At 47.9% G+C, this 14,961-nt stretch overlaps 2 protein-coding genes across 2 annotated transcripts in view; both read left to right on the forward strand.

Moving 5' to 3' along the window:
• The window catches only part of CAMTA1 (calmodulin binding transcription activator 1), a gene marked incomplete at its 3' end in the record, with an annotated part of 309,542 nt that extends 306,258 nt beyond the window's left edge, over positions 1-3,284 (forward strand). The window contains exon 24 of the mRNA XM_082493415.1: positions 3,252-3,284. Within this exon, the coding sequence (XP_082349541.1) occupies positions 3,252-3,284 (33 nt within the window). The remainder of the gene's footprint in view (positions 1-3,251) is intronic.
• Positions 3,285-10,125: 6,841 nt separating this feature from the next.
• On the forward strand, positions 10,126-14,594 carry VAMP3 (vesicle associated membrane protein 3). The gene is made up of 5 exons (XM_082493660.1): positions 10,126-10,211; positions 11,639-11,720; positions 12,439-12,597; positions 13,274-13,325; positions 14,095-14,594. Coding segments are annotated over exons 1-5 (315 nt in total). The 5' UTR covers positions 10,126-10,209; the 3' UTR covers positions 14,115-14,594.
• Positions 14,595-14,961: the final 367 nt, after the last annotated feature.

Here is a 14,961-nt window from a genome sequence, read left to right on the forward strand (position 1 = left end):
TAGTGCTGCAGATCCTGCGGTTGAGTGGGGCTGCCTGGAGCCCGCTGCCAGGAGAGGGAACAACTTCTCTGGCCTCTCGGTGCCAGCTCTGCCGAGCAGGGAGGTCATCAGCCACAGACTGAAGGTCTTTGTACCTGCTGGGCAGTGTATTATACCAGTAAAGGACCTGTAGTACCTACTTGTGCTCCCATTTTTAATGTAACACGCGCACAATTATGTATACTGAACACGTAGGTTAGTTTAATAGAAAAAATGTGGTAGCTTCATAAATTTGGATGGTCATCATCTTGAAGCTTACGTTTATTAATGCTGTGGAATGCAGGGTTTATTTTAAGCCATTGCATACTAGACAGCATCCTTCAGTAACGTATCCGTGACGAATTCCAAAGTCTGCAGCTTTGCTGTAGGGAAATTCTGTACTAGTATGTGCTTGTGGTTTTAAGCAGTAAGTATCCCTGCACTTGCAACATTTTTATAAGCCTGTAAACCAACGTAAAGCACACTTGGCCAAGGAAAGCGTTGCATATTTCTGAATAGGATCTGTACTAGTGCAAATGCTGAGTGCTGTAGTAATTGGCTTTCATTGGCATGTGTGTTCCAGTTAAACAGATTCAATAGGTCTGCACCAGTACAGATATTGCATGTGGTAGGTTGAAGTTTGCAGCAAAGCATGTCTTGCATTCTTCCAGCAAAAGTGCTTCATTAGTGTAGCCCTTGCATGTCGAAGTGCTAAACGAAGGTATAGCATGTCTCAGTGAAAGAGCCACCAGCTTATCTAATGTGCATGTTCTCAGCAAGAGATCTATAATAACAGGTTAATTTTACATTACAGTACTGAAGTGCAACAGAAAACACTTGGAAGTTGCACTGCAAATCATGCATTAATTGATGGTATCTTGAACATAGTTGATCTAAGCCTTAAAAATCACCTAGTGCGCAGGGGCATGCCACATTTCTCTAGCACAGCAGGGACCTTGGCTCACCTTCCGCTTCTCAGCAGTGACAGTAATAGGAATATTAGTAATAATTTCAAGGGAGAGGCTGCTTTTCTCCTGCAAGAAAAGAAGGAAAATGAAACATACTGAAAATGGTCAGTTTCTCATTTGTGAGCATTTTCAGTTCACTCTACCGGTCCTCCTGTGGTTCCTATAACGAACAGATGATGTGGATGTACCCAGCAGTACCACCATCGTAGGTCATCACCAGCGGGGGGTGAGCAGAGGTTTGCTGCTGCCTTCTGTGCAGTCAAAGCCCCCGCTTCCCTGACGTCAGGAGAGTCTTTTAGACACCAGCTTGTGCAGAGCCAAAATTTCCCCCAGAGAATTTCTCTGTAAAGTTGTAGCAGGTGTCCAGGCTCGGCATAGCACTTAGCCAGGTAGGAGTTCAGAACCAGTGGTGCCGGTGCTGCCCTGTCCCTCCTCAGCCCGGGGACCAGAGCACTTTTTGGCATCCGGGAGAGCTGTACTGCGGACCCCGCTGCTGGACTCGGATTCAGAGGAGTGCAGTGGCCCCTTGGGTGTAGGTCGTCAGGCTCTGAAAACAGCGTGTGCATTTGGACTAGCAGAGCCCTCTGTCTTTCCTTACATGGTAATCAAACAGTTTGGTGAAATTAAGGTAATTAGCAAAGGTCTGACCTGCATATTGTATAGTGTGATTTATTGATTGACTCCTGTTTCCCTCAGTTTCACAAATAAAGACAACGCCTCGGAGTGCTAGAGCTTTGAGCCAGCTCCCTTTTGACTGTGATTCTGAGTAATAGTACATGCAGAAAAAAATAATAAATAGTGAAATGGAGGTGTATTTATAGAGGTCTGTTTATAGCCTTCATCGTATCCTTATATTAGCAGGCTGGTGCAAGAGCTAAGAGAGGATGCGTGAGTGGAAGTCTACATGCAGAAGCTTCAAAGTGGCATTGCTGCTGCTTAGCTCTGCCAACATCTTTTACTGTCTGTATTTACTTAGGCTTCGTTAAATTCATTCACTCCTAGTTGGATGCTGTTACACAGACCTGCAGCTCTGACACAATTCTTCGTTATTTGTCCTTTCAAGTTTTTGCTACATCAGTTGGGCACGTACATGCTTCGCTAAATCAGCTTAATTTAGGCTGTGTTCTACTCCTTTTGGGGGGTCCTCTCCATGCAGTAGCGGAGGAAGGGCACATGGAGGCAGGTGGCATGGGGTCGCGCTGCAGAAAGGGGCTCCCTGTGAACGGAGGCAGAGCCGAGCTGCCCCGAGCTCAGCTGCACACCCACCTTCAGGCTTAGGGGCCACCGGGGCAGTGCCTGTGGATGTGTTCGGGCTCCTTTGCAGGGAACCTGCACTGACGCACAGCCAGTTTGTCAGCCTGAGCTGAGGGTTGCTGCTACTCCAGCACCGATGCAGAATTCTGCTTTACCTGGTGGGATTGAAATTATTCCCTTCTCTTCATCCTTTTAATTTAATTATTAATTATTTCAGCTTTCAGTGATGATTTAGTTCTTACGCTGACAAGTGCTAGAGGAGGTAATGTATTGCATGCATTTTAAAGAGCTGAGAACTGAAGCGTAAGGCCACATGTAGGGAGAGCGACTCTTCCACATTGTAGGTTCATCTCCCGTGGCACGCATTGTCTGCTCTCACTGGGAAAAAAGATGAATCTACTAGCAACGACGTGCCACAAAATACATCTGATAATAGCTGGAATAAGTGTGAAGTAAATTATCTTTCTTCACACCCATCCCAGTTCTTCTGCTCATACGTAAACACTTTGTTATGTGAGATTCTGTATCAGCATCAAGCTTCCCTTGTAAGTGTGACTGACTGATCACCCTTACTGTGCTGGGCACGACATCGGGTCGTCCCCGCTTCGGCGATGTAAGGAGAAAAGAGGTCAACGCTGAACAGCCCCTTTGCCGTAACAGCTGGAATAGCCAGCAGCTGCAAAATCAGATAATGAACAGCAGTCCAAAAAAGTCCCAAGCAATTAAATAGGCCAGTACCAAAACAAAGTCCAGCTTTAGTTACAAATATCGGGGAAAAAAGCAGTAGCTGGAAATAAGTATATATTTCCAAATGTGTTTTGTCCCGGATTTCCAGTAGCCCGTTCTTGCGCTTCCAACTGTTCATGGTGTCAGGAACACATTACCCTCCGGTCGTTTCTCTGGCAGCTGGCTCTTTTGCACGGGAGGTCAGAGTGAGGAATCATTTTGGTTTTTCTGTCTTGAAAGGGATTTGCGATAGAAGTGTTATATAGCTCCTCTTTGTTTTTTCAGAGTGAAAGAATTGAAAAAGGCCAAGGAACTTGAAGATACGCAGCAGCATCCCGTAGCAATGTGACATTGCTTTTCAGACTGTTTTCATTTTCTGTTTTTAGCAGAGACATGCAACAACAACAAAAATACCCACTGCAGTTCTGGAAGTACCAGCTGCAGGATTTTAACAGTAATGTTTTGGTCATTGCATTTGCACTTTCATGGACAACTTTTAATTTGTTCAGCAAGACATCTTGGAACTCAATCTTCTGTTGGATCATGGGGAAAACAAAAGACACCAGGAGGAAATTGTGAGTTGCTTCATTCTCCGAGAAGGAAGAAGCGATTAATTATTCTTTTCATATAGGGCTGTATTAAACAACATGTGGAACTGTACAAATATTATACCAAAAATATTGTTAAGAAAAGGTGGGAATGCACAAGCAACACAAGAATGCTGTTCCTGCACCTGTCAGTCATCTCCAAGAAACTGAAGCTTTGAGAGTCTCAGTGGAGGGGCTTAGATCAGTACATCTTTATTGGGTCCATGCATCCTCATTTCCTTCGCACTTCTGTCCTTTGTGTTTTATTTAAATCTCTACAGCACACTTAATGCAACTTTTTAAATCTGCAGGTTTTTAATACATCCCGTGGGAACTTAGAGAAGGGGTTGGTGTATGAGATAAACGGGTAATGCATGAGGATCGGAGAGAGCAGCTTAAGCAAGTTTTAAAACGTTTTTTTGGTATTTTTACTAGAACCTGCAAACATATCAATTGTCATGTACTCTCATATTCAGCACTTTATTTTCTAGCCTTACTTTCATGTACGATTATGTTAATTAAGTTCTTAAACTAATTTGTAAAACATGTAGCTTTTTATCTTAAGTACTTGTCAAACGTCTTGTCATTTGCAGAGTCACATACATATGTTGCCTGGACATTTTATACCACCTAAAGATCAGAGTGGTGCTGCATTCTGGCCAGTAAATTTCTTATTTTGGCTACTTCATCAAAATCTGGGCAGTTTCTGTATATATAGAAGGTAGAAATGGAAAATGAGAAAAAATATTTGAAAGGGAATATATTGATTAATTACTAAATATTTTATTCACAAAGGGTCAATAACTTGGCAAGATAAAATTATTATTTGTATAGTTTTGTCTGAATGAACGAGAAGAGTGTGGATGTATTGTTTGTACATATTGTATATATTAAAACAAAGAGATATGTGCATGAACTCAAGAAAAAGAAATGAACAAAGCAAAGCATTAGTGGCTATGGTCTGTAAAATGAAACAAAAACTTTATTTCACTATAAGAAACTTTATTTTAAATGTTCTTTAGAAGAACATTTTTGCTAAAGCATGACTAAATGGCAAAAAAGAGCTACTGTATTTAGACTTAGGAAAAAAGGCAGAGCAACATTACTTTAAAAAAAAAAAAAAGAAAGAAAAAAAAGGATATGTTTACATTTGATTTTGGCTACCAGGAGTTTCGTTTGGTTGGATTTAATTTATGTATTCCTTCCTTCTTTTTTTTTTCCCCTGACTTTTTTTTTTTTGCCAATGGTGCCAAGTAATGTGAATGCTAATATTGCTTAAGAAAATTAAGTTACTTTTGCAAAGCAGATAATCATAAGAGTACAAAAATCGTATCTAGCTTAACACCATACACTCACTCCAATAAAGAACACTTAGAATGAACATAAAATGAAAAAAAAAAAAAAGAAATAGTACGAAAGTAGAAAAATATGTCTCACATTTTCATATCTCCTGCTGGAAGTCAGAAAATGTAATAAAAATTGCACAAAAAAAAAATTAAAAAAAAGTAATTAAAAGTTTAAAAAGATGCAAACTGATCTTGTAGGGGTGTCATGGTATATTGCTATTTCCACATAGTGAGGAGCCAAAGAAATTAGATTTTTTTAAATTGAACTACTAATTTAAAACTGTCACAAGTTCTCGACCATGGGAACCAGGTTCTGATCTGTATTACACAGGAATGCAAGGGAAGAAACTCCTGAAGTCCGTGTCGTTACTGTGGGGTCTGTACGTGTGTCTGAGATCAGAAACTGCTCCTGTGTGTTTGTTTCGCTCGTGGCAGTTTAAAATTTCTGAATGGACTGGTGTAAATTTGAGATTGTTAGTTTTGGAATAGTTGTTCTTGCTTGATCCCGGCCACCAACTGCAGTGTTTAAACGCAAGGCTTGTTGTGAAGCCTAAAAATATTCACACATAAGAAGCTTTTAAACTGGTGTCTTTAAAAGAAGAGTAAAAACAAAGATTGTGGCAAAAAAACTGGGGTCAGTGCTCTTGGTGCCTTTTCTATAATTGTACCTGTTTTTAATTACTTCTTTTCACTGCCAGCATTGAATTACAGTAGATGTGCTATAGCTCATTATCAGAATTCTCTTGTACATTTTTGAACTGCTGCTTTATGACCTGATTCAATTTAAAAAAAGGGAAAAAAGAAAAACGAATGGCCTGGCGCTCACGCTGTGCCTGTGGGCAGCCTCGTAGCCTTGATTTACTGTATGGAATTGGGACCTTAACCATTAAATTTTACTCTCACGCAAAAACGGAATGGGAGATGCCGAAGAATCTCCTTTAAGATGAATTGGAAATGCTCTGTATTAGTACTGGAAGAACTCTGACGTTTTGAGACCGAAATGTTGCTCCCATTAACCAATACGTGACAATATAGAATCGACCTTTTCCTGACAAGAGTAGTGACCTCAGTGGAAATGTTTTAACTCCCTGTCTTTACAGAAAATGATTCAGTGATATACAGAGCTATTTCAAATTACTCTTCCAGATCCATGGGCCTGGTGGTGTATCTACTAATCTAGATCCTGCTTCAGCCAAACGTTTAAGCGTGTACTTGCTGTTAAACATGCAAGCGATTCCACGGGCGCAGCAGAACTACTTGCATGCTTAAAGCTAAGTACGGCTTCCGAGTGCTTTGTTGTGTCGGGCCATAACCCTTCGGTGTATCACTGGGGAGTCAGAAAGACTCCCCCCGCAGTGAAGTGACTCCGCTCACCCTTTTCTTGGTTGTGGAACTTACATTTTCACGAAGATAAGTAAGTGCAGCTTCCCGGGAAAATTCAAATTCCCAAGTGCCAGGAGCCAGATCTTCTGTCTTCTGATAATGGCATTGCTCCTTTGTGAAACACATTCGACAGCAGTAATACTGTGTGAAAGAAATACAGAATATAACATGAACCCCCTCTCTGGTTGCACGCTTATGGCAGTTCCACACAATAGCTGGTGCCCAATGGGGGGTCCCCAAGACTTGCATGTAAAACTAGTATAGATGTCTTCTCTTTTGTAAGTTTTATTTTTGTAACCGTGCATGTAAAGCATCACTGAATCAATGGATCTGTTGAAGAACTCAGCTGCTGGAACCATGCAAAATGTTTTGAATTGCCCTTAAAATATGGAAAATGTTTTCTGAATGCTTTATATTCTTTCTGCTGTAAATTAAAAACAAAGAAAATTTCCCCATACAAAGGTGTGCCTTTTTTTAAACACGTCTCTTCCATCCTAGTTTAAGAGTGATGTAGTCCTTTAGTCACTGTAAGTAACCATAAAAAAATGTGTTTCTTCTACTACATGACCTGCTTGTAAGTAGCATCTAGCTTCTTAAGGTTATAAGCTGAACAGTCCTCAGCCTACCGGCGAGCGGGTGCGCAGCCCCTGGAGCTTGGGGGGGTTCACTAAAGGCAACAACACGGTCTATAGATGCACAGCCCTTTCTGCTGCTGTATTCGAGTGTGTGTAACCTTTGGTGTATAAACCAGCAGGTTTGAGAGGAACTCTTTTTCTTCTGGGTCTCCTGCTGAAGATCGCCGCTGACCAGTGGTGGTCCGCAGCTCCTGTGCGTGGCAGTGCCAGCCCAGTCCTTCCCCAGTTCAGAGGCCATTCCAGAGCTCCATAGCACTGTTCTGCACTACTGGCGCGGACACGAGGCCCTGCCGGTGGCTCCCATGCCAGCAGCTGCTGGACAAAGCCTGTATGTGACAGCCACCCTCTCTGTTTACGCCCCGAGGCACTCGCCCCAAGGAAGAACTTTTCCTCTTGGGTCTTGTCCACACCCTTAAACCAGAAAGGAAAACTGTTTTAAAACAACAGATGCTGGGTACCCATCTACCCATAATACCCGAGCTTCAAATTACAGGTTTTGCTAAGATGACTGAACTACAGAAAAGCATTAAAAATCCATTTGTCCTTAAAATACAGGTTCTGCCCAGCTGCAGCTTGCAGCATGGTTTGGTGGAAATGAGTTTTCACAGCAATATGCTGTAGTTTATCAAATTTGGAAACATTCTGTGAAGTTATGTAAGGTGACATGACACTACATACTTATAAATATTTCACCAACCCTTGGCCTCAATTCTGATTAGGTTTTCTAACACAACTTAAAGCAGTTCTATATAATCGTATACACGTGGCAGATACATACTCATCTATGGACAACTAGCTGTTAGATCAAATTACTTGCCGTTCCTCTTCACCAGGCAATCACTTTCTGGGCAGGGTGTCTGGGCTTCTCGCAAGAAACCACACACACCTTGTAGTAGAGTGATAATGTTACACTGTGCACAAAGCAGAGGGAAATCTGAGTAGAATTCAAGAGGCCTGCAGATGCAGAAACATAAGAGGTCACACTTAATTACACAGTAATACTAATAACAGAGACTTAATAGCTAACTATTGCACTGAACAAATACATAGGTTACATGAACCAACTGTCAATAATGCAAATTTTGTACCCGACTACAAGGTGAAGCTAGCAGGAAAAAACAGCTTTAATAAATTAATAAGCTGGTCTGTGAAAGACTATATTAGTACTATTAGGAGTAAGTTCTTCCAAAACCCAGGACCACAACAGAGAATGAGATTTCATTAAGAGAGTTTCTTCTGGACTACAGAGAAACAGGTTTAATTATGTTTCTCTTTAAGAATAAATCAGCATTTAACTCCCCGATTTGCTTACAGATACTTCCCCAATTTTCCATTTTACGTGCCTGTTAATTCCCAGGTTCTCCTTTGGCATCATGGTGGGTTGATGCTGGCGAGAAAGTACCTACCAGCTGCTTGCTCATTCTTCCACCTCCTCCCTTCTCCCCAGCAGCATCGGGGAAGAGAATTGGAAGAGCAAACGGGAGAAAAAAATGCCTATGGTGAGATAAAGACAGTTTAGTTAGTGAAGGCAAAAAAGGGAAAGAACAAAAAGTAAGAACAAGTGATGCAAAGGCAGTCACTCACTGCCTCCCACCAGCTGCCTGATACCCTGGAAAGACCAGCCGCCCCCCCCAGCTTTACTGGTGAGGATGATGTGACCTGGCAGGGAAAGAGGCCCTACGGGAAAGCTGGGGAGGAACTATTGATCAGCAATAGGATGAGGGGGAATGGTTTTAAACTGAAAGAGGGGAGATTTAGATCAGATGTTAGGAGGAAATTCTTTCCTGTGAGGGCAGTGAGGCCCTGGCCCAGGTTGCCCAGAGACTTTGGGTATCAAAAGAGCTATTTCCGCTCACTATGACACCACCACTGTTGTGGCTGCCCCATCCCTGGAGGTGTTCAAGGCCAGGTTGGATGGGGCTTGGAGCAACCTGGGCTGGCGGGAGCTGTCCTTGCCCAGGGCAGGGGGGAGACTGGATGGTCTGTGAGGTCCTTTGTGATGCCAACTGTTCTGTGATTCTACAATGTGATGAACGGCCCTTTGGTCTGTTTACCCAGCCATATCCCCCTGCAGCCCCTCTCCCACCCCCAGCCCGCTCGTTGTGGGGACACCGTGGGAAACAGAGGTGGCCTTGGTGCTGTGCGTGCATGGTTCAGCAACAGCCAAAACATCAGCGTGTTATCAACACTGTTTTGGTCACAAACCGAAAAGACAGCAGCATACAGGCTGTGATGAAAACCACCGACTCCATCCCAGCCGAGTGCAGCACAGGCATAACCCGCCAGGGCTCCGAGGAATGAGCCGTGATACCTCTGGGCTTCAGCCACACCAAGAGCCCTTCACAGCCCGCGAGAGCGACAGGAGCAAACCAACCCACCTCGGCAGGCCTTCACCTGCCGCATCCTCCCCTCGGGCGGCGCAAGGCACATGCTGGTACGATTTATAAAAGAAAAAAAAAAAACAAACAAAACCAAACACGCACACACTTTTACCACTGTATGAGCACATAATCTCCGAACTACCACCCATTTGCGTGTTTGCTACTACGGCACTGTAACTGCACCACTTCCGAGCGCGCTCCGCAGAGAACGGGGCCTCGTGGGACGCAGCAGCCCCGAAGCGGACACCGCGCCCGCCCACACACACGAGCCCCGGCCGGAGGGGCCGCCGCTGCGCTGCCCAGAAACTGCCTGAGCGCCTGCGGCGTGCCTCGGCCTGTCACCCGGCACCCCTCGGCCCCGGAGCGCCGCCGCGGCACCACCGCACCGCAGCGGAGGGAGCCGGGGTGGGGGAGGGGCGGTCCGTTCCCGGCCCGCCCGCGCCTCAGGCCCGGCCCACCAGGCCCCGCCACGGCCAGCGGCAGCCCGCGCTCCCGCCCGCCGCCCCCACCGCCGCCCGGGGCCGCTCCGCTCGGGGCGGTGGGGGGGACACGGACCGGGGGGGTGACACCACCACCACCACACCCCCCCCCTCGCGGCGCCGGACCCGGCGGTGACAGCCGCCGCCGCGCCCCGCAGCGGCTGCACCGCGCGCTCGCTGCCCCCACCCGGCTCGGGGGCGTGCTCTCCGGGCACCGCCCCGCCGTGAGGGCGTGGTCCCGACATCACGCTGTCGAGGAGGCGTGGCTCCCCTGCACCGCCCTGCAGGAGGCGTGGTCCTCCGGCCCCGCCCCTCGGCGCCCGGGCCCCGCCCCGGTTTCCCGTCACATCCCGGGCGCCGCGGGGTTAGCGCGCACTTCCCGTCGGAGTCGCCCGGACGCCGCTGCCGCGTAGTGTCCGACCCGCCGCCAGGATGTGAGTGCGGGCTCGGTGCGTCTCGGGGGGCACCCGCTGTCGGGAAGCGGCGGCGGGCACGGCCACGCCCAGGCGGGCGGCAGCGGTGGGAGCAGGGCCGGGTCTACTGCGCAGCGCGGGCGGCCCGTCCCGGCGGTATCGGCCGGGTGCCCCGGGGACGGCGCCGCCCGCGGGCGGGGGCTGCCGGGAGCGGCTGTGCGTGGAGCCGCGGGCTGTGGCGGGAGGCCGGGCCGGGCCGTCGCTTGGGCTCCACGCCCCGAGCCGCAGCGCGGGCGGCGCCGGGGCTGTCCCGGCCTGGCGGCGCTGGGTGCTCCGGGCGGGGCTCGGGCGGCCCCGGGCGGCTCTCTGGAGCGGTGCCCGCGGAGCCGGAGCGCCGAGAGAGCGCGTTCTGGTGGCTGTCCCGTTGTTGCGCTGGGAACCGCGGCTCTCAGGAAGAGGTTTAACTTCACGGAGTTCAGTCTGGGACCGGCGGCGAAGCAGCGCGAAGGGTCACGCGGGTGTCCGAACAGGGGCGCGGTTACGTTGTGTTGTACCGGGACTGGTCTGGAGCCTCGTCACGCGCCTCCCGGTTTGCTCGCTGTGCGGGAATACGTTTGTTTTCGCTAAATGTAAATTGGAGGTTAATGTGTAAATGCAGCCAGTGCTCTGATTCAGCTCTTCCGATTTTAGGATGCGCTAAACAGTACACGCTTCTGATGCAGAAGAAAGGAAAACATGGAAAAGCAAATTGAGTGCAGATGGTTCTAGAGACATGCAAATAAAACTTGGTAAAGTGGTGAGAAGCGTGTACAGAGGCTCTTGTGTCCATTACAAAGATGCAGGGTGTAGCAGCGGGTAAAAAGAACTTGACTGCCTGAGGTTATGAATTCAGAGCTGACCAGAGGCCGATCACTGTACGGGCTGAATGCTTTTTTTTTCTTTTCTGTACTTTCTCTTGCTCCATGTCAACTCTTCCAAAAGAATGGAGACAGATGCAATCACTGGAAGAGCACATAGTTAGACTAACCATTAAGTTTCTGTATTTAACTTTTTGTAAACTGCTGCGGCTTGAAGCTTAGTATTTGTGTTCATACTGGAAAACAACAACACCCCTGAGCTCAAACTCTTGAATGTTTGAGCCCTATGAACCATTGCGGTAGTTGTCATGTGCCTTATTATAAACTATAGTTGTAGCAAGCCACTGCTGTCTTTAAGCACGTCAGGCGATTTGTTGGCTGGATGTTGGGACACAGCATGACTTAGCCCTATTATCAGCTGTTAAAACATCACTTCTCCAGTAGGAAACTGCCCCAAATTTATTACAAGGATACAAGTTCCTTGTTTTCAGGAATGCGAGATAACTTGTGTACTCTGAACACATCCACTTAAAATCAAAACCACAACCTATCAAAAGCTAAACAGAATAATGATGACTTTCTTTACTGCAGGTCAGCCAGTGCCCCTGGAAGCTCAAATGTGGCTGCTGGCAGTAATCGTCGTCTTCAGCAGACTCAACACCAAGTAGATGAGGTAAAAGTGTAGTTTGATAGCAGTGTAATCGTATTCCTTCAGGAAACTTCTATAACTAAAGGGATATTCTGGCCAAAGCAGCTCCCATTTGTATAATGAAGGGGAAAACCTAGTGTTATTCAGCTTGCTTTGTTATACTTGTGTTGTCTTAACTCTTTCAAAGGTTAAAAAAAAAAATAAAAATGTTTATTCAGCTGGATGGGGGAAGTAGAGAGAAACTACCAGTGACCAAACATTAGCTAAAAACTCAGTGCTTGAGGATTTGGCATAAGTAAAGATAAAAACCTTTGTTCTAGCAGAGAACAAGCTTTTCTGTCATCAGTAGCAATGAAGGCTGACTGCCAAGTATGACATGTCCAGATTTCTGGGGAGTCCAAAAGCCAGGCTGGCTACCAACAGTATTTTTTTGACGTGTGGTTGACTATCATGTTTATGTACCTCAACTCTTTCTGAAGCAAGTCAGGAATTATTTCCCAGGTTTAAGGGAATTCCAACACAACTGGCACACTGACACTTTAAAGTAGGTGTTGGGGGCTTCCAGCCACAGGTGGATTTCACGGTTTTGTTTAAGCTTATGACTGGATATACTAAAAGGCAATAGCTCCTGCTTCTGAAAGAGAATACTGAGAGTACCATGTGTTGCTATCTGTTGCCTTCAATTAAGTTCCACGGTCGGTGATAGAACTGATAACTTACTGTAAGCATTAAACTGATGTAGGTTGTTGACATCATGAGAGTGAATGTGGACAAGGTGTTGGAGCGAGATCAGAAGCTCTCAGAGTTGGATGACCGTGCTGATGCACTGCAAGCAGGAGCTTCCCAGTTTGAGACCAGTGCAGCCAAGCTGAAGAGGAAGTATTGGTGGAAGAACTGTAAGGTAACCGTGGCTTGTGTATTTACACTGTGCAGTATTGCCATTAGCACTGTTATGATCAGCATCTCAAAAGGCTGAAGCAAAAGTGACTTTAGCCACTGTTACTTAAGTTATAGCATCTATTTTTTTAAAAACATGGTATAGTGTTTAAGTGAAGTAATCGAAAGCTGGAATACCAGTCGTGCTGCTTGATGGAGGAAGACATCGTGTAAGATGGTAATGCCCAGAGGGAAACACCTCAGTCATCTGAGGCTTTGGGGAACAGGAAGAAAAAGGCAAAAAATGCATAGGTTGAGTTAATGTGCAGGAAGTATTAGAAAGCAGAAGGAGCTTGTTCAGACTCCTGTACTCATGGCTGTTCGCAAAGGTTGGAATCATCTCTGGTGATCAACAAAGGCAGTGAAAGGTGTGGTACAGGGTAAGAGTAGAAGTGATGTTCTTTACTCCTGCTTTATCGTCACCCGAGACAGGCTTTGCACGGAGGCACAGTGGAAAAGAACCTGTTGGTCTGCTCTTCCAGTGTGCACAGCCCACTGTCCTGAGTGGTGACGGTGAATCGAACCTGATTACTGAACTTTTACTTGCCATGTCAGATCTAGCATGTGGTGCAAAAGTACCTTGCAGGGGCTGCTTTCCTGCTGCATGGCTTGTAGTAAGCATTGTATGGCTTTTTTCACAGATGTGGGCAATATTGATAGCTGTTGTTCTCATTATCATCATCATCATTATTGGTAAGTTTCACCAAAATGGGGGTTTCTTCTGGAATTGGAATAGATGGTGTTAGTTCACAGACTGGTACAGTTTAAAGGCAGGATACTGAAGTGGAAGTATATACAACATTAATTAGAAACAGCAGTGACTGCTTTAAGGATGGCTGCCTGCAACGAGTGGTAAACCGTGACCAGTGTGGGAGCTGAATCTCAGACACCTGTGCAGAGTGAAACAGGTGAAAGTGGAAATAGCAAAGACTTAGAAATGAGGAACAGCCTTGGTTTTTTACAAATGTGTGTTGCAGAAGTATAAGGAGAAATACCATATACCTCCCTTGTCTGAGAACTGTCTTTCATCGGCCTCGGCTTCTTGCTAGCTGAGTCCTTGGCAGTGCGGCGCTTCCAGCTGCGCTGCCGTAGCGGGCAGGTGTCTTTAAAGTAGGAACTCTGCTGCGGGGTGAACTAATGTTAGGTCAGGACAGCGAGCCAGGGGATGTGTCATTCAGTCTTTGGCTTGAATTCTCGTGTAATTCCCCAGGTATTTAACGGGAGGACAAAGTTTAAGTTTGTGCTGTAATAACAGCAGCAATTGCTGCAGTAACTGTTGGTAACAGAGGCACAGTCCCGGGTGAGCAAGCAGAAAGGAAAACTAAAACCAGGAAAACCAACACGGGAAACTTGGCTTCCTCTTTAGCTCTCTCTGGGACCCTGAATTCTTGAAGTGCGGGGTGGTTGTGGTGAGGGGCTGGAGGAGACTGTCCTTTGTCCAACTTCTTTCTTCTTTTTGTAGTCTTGAGTGTGCCTTCATGAGTTGCGGGAAGACGCTCAGACCAGCTGAAGGTGCCCGTCTTCAGCCTCTCCGCTGCAAACCTGCTGTATTTTCAGCCCGTTTACTGCTGTTCAAAGCAAAACTATTTTGATTACTGAAGCGTTAGCTAACTTTACCTGGTTGCCTTAAGACACTCCTGTCAAACTACTAACGAGCACAGCCCCCCACTCGCACAGTGCCTTCATGAAGGGGCGGAGCGCTGCCGCTGCCTCCGGGGCGGCGCGGGGGGTGTGGGGCTGACACCACACACAGCCCCCACCCCCCGCCGCCGCGTGCCTGCCCGGGCTGCCCCTCCCCCCCCGCCCCTGTTGCCGCTCTCCGCGCGGGGGCGGGGCCGCACGTGGCGGCGGGGCTGGCGGGCGCACGGGGGCCGCGTGCGGCGGCGCGTGATGGGCGGGGCGGCGGGCGCTGGCCCTGCCCCGCCGCGCGTCCTGTCCTCCAATAAAGTGCCTCTGACCTTCCCTCCGCCTCCTCCTCTCTGGGCGGGGTGGGGCGCGGCGCTGCGCACGTGGCCGCCGTGTGTGGGAGCGGGGCCGCCGCGTGCGGGCGCTGTTACGTAACGGCGGGGCGGGGGCGTGGCGGTCGCTGCCCGCCCGCGGCAGGAAGGGGTCGGCGGGAGAGGCGCAGCCTCCGCGGTGCTCGGGGTGGGGGTGGGGGGAGAAGGCGAAGCGGCGGCCGCCCGGGGACTGCCCCTGCGAGCGGGGGTCGCCGCCGCGAGAGTCGCGCCGGAGCGGGAGAACCGGCCCGGGGGAGGGGACGGGCCTCCGCCTCCTCTCGAGGCGGTGCCTGTGTCTCCCGCGGGAGACCGGCGGGGCCCGTGTCCGGCCG

This window comes from Vanellus vanellus (assembly GCF_965231255.1).
Source record: "Vanellus vanellus genome assembly, chromosome: 20".
Lineage (NCBI taxonomy): Eukaryota > Metazoa > Chordata > Aves > Charadriiformes > Charadriidae > Vanellus > Vanellus vanellus.

What these genes read in the sequence shown, in the direction of transcription:
- VAMP3 (XM_082493660.1), top strand. An exon ending in CTCAACACCAAGTAGATGAG is followed by an intron (nt 11,721 to 12,438) that starts GTAAAAGTGTAG and finishes AAACTGATGTAG; the next exon opens with GTTGTTGACATCATGAGAGT. An exon ending in TATCATCATCATCATTATTG is followed by an intron (nt 13,326 to 14,094) that starts GTAAGTTTCACC and finishes TTCTTTTTGTAG; the next exon opens with TCTTGAGTGTGCCTTCATGA.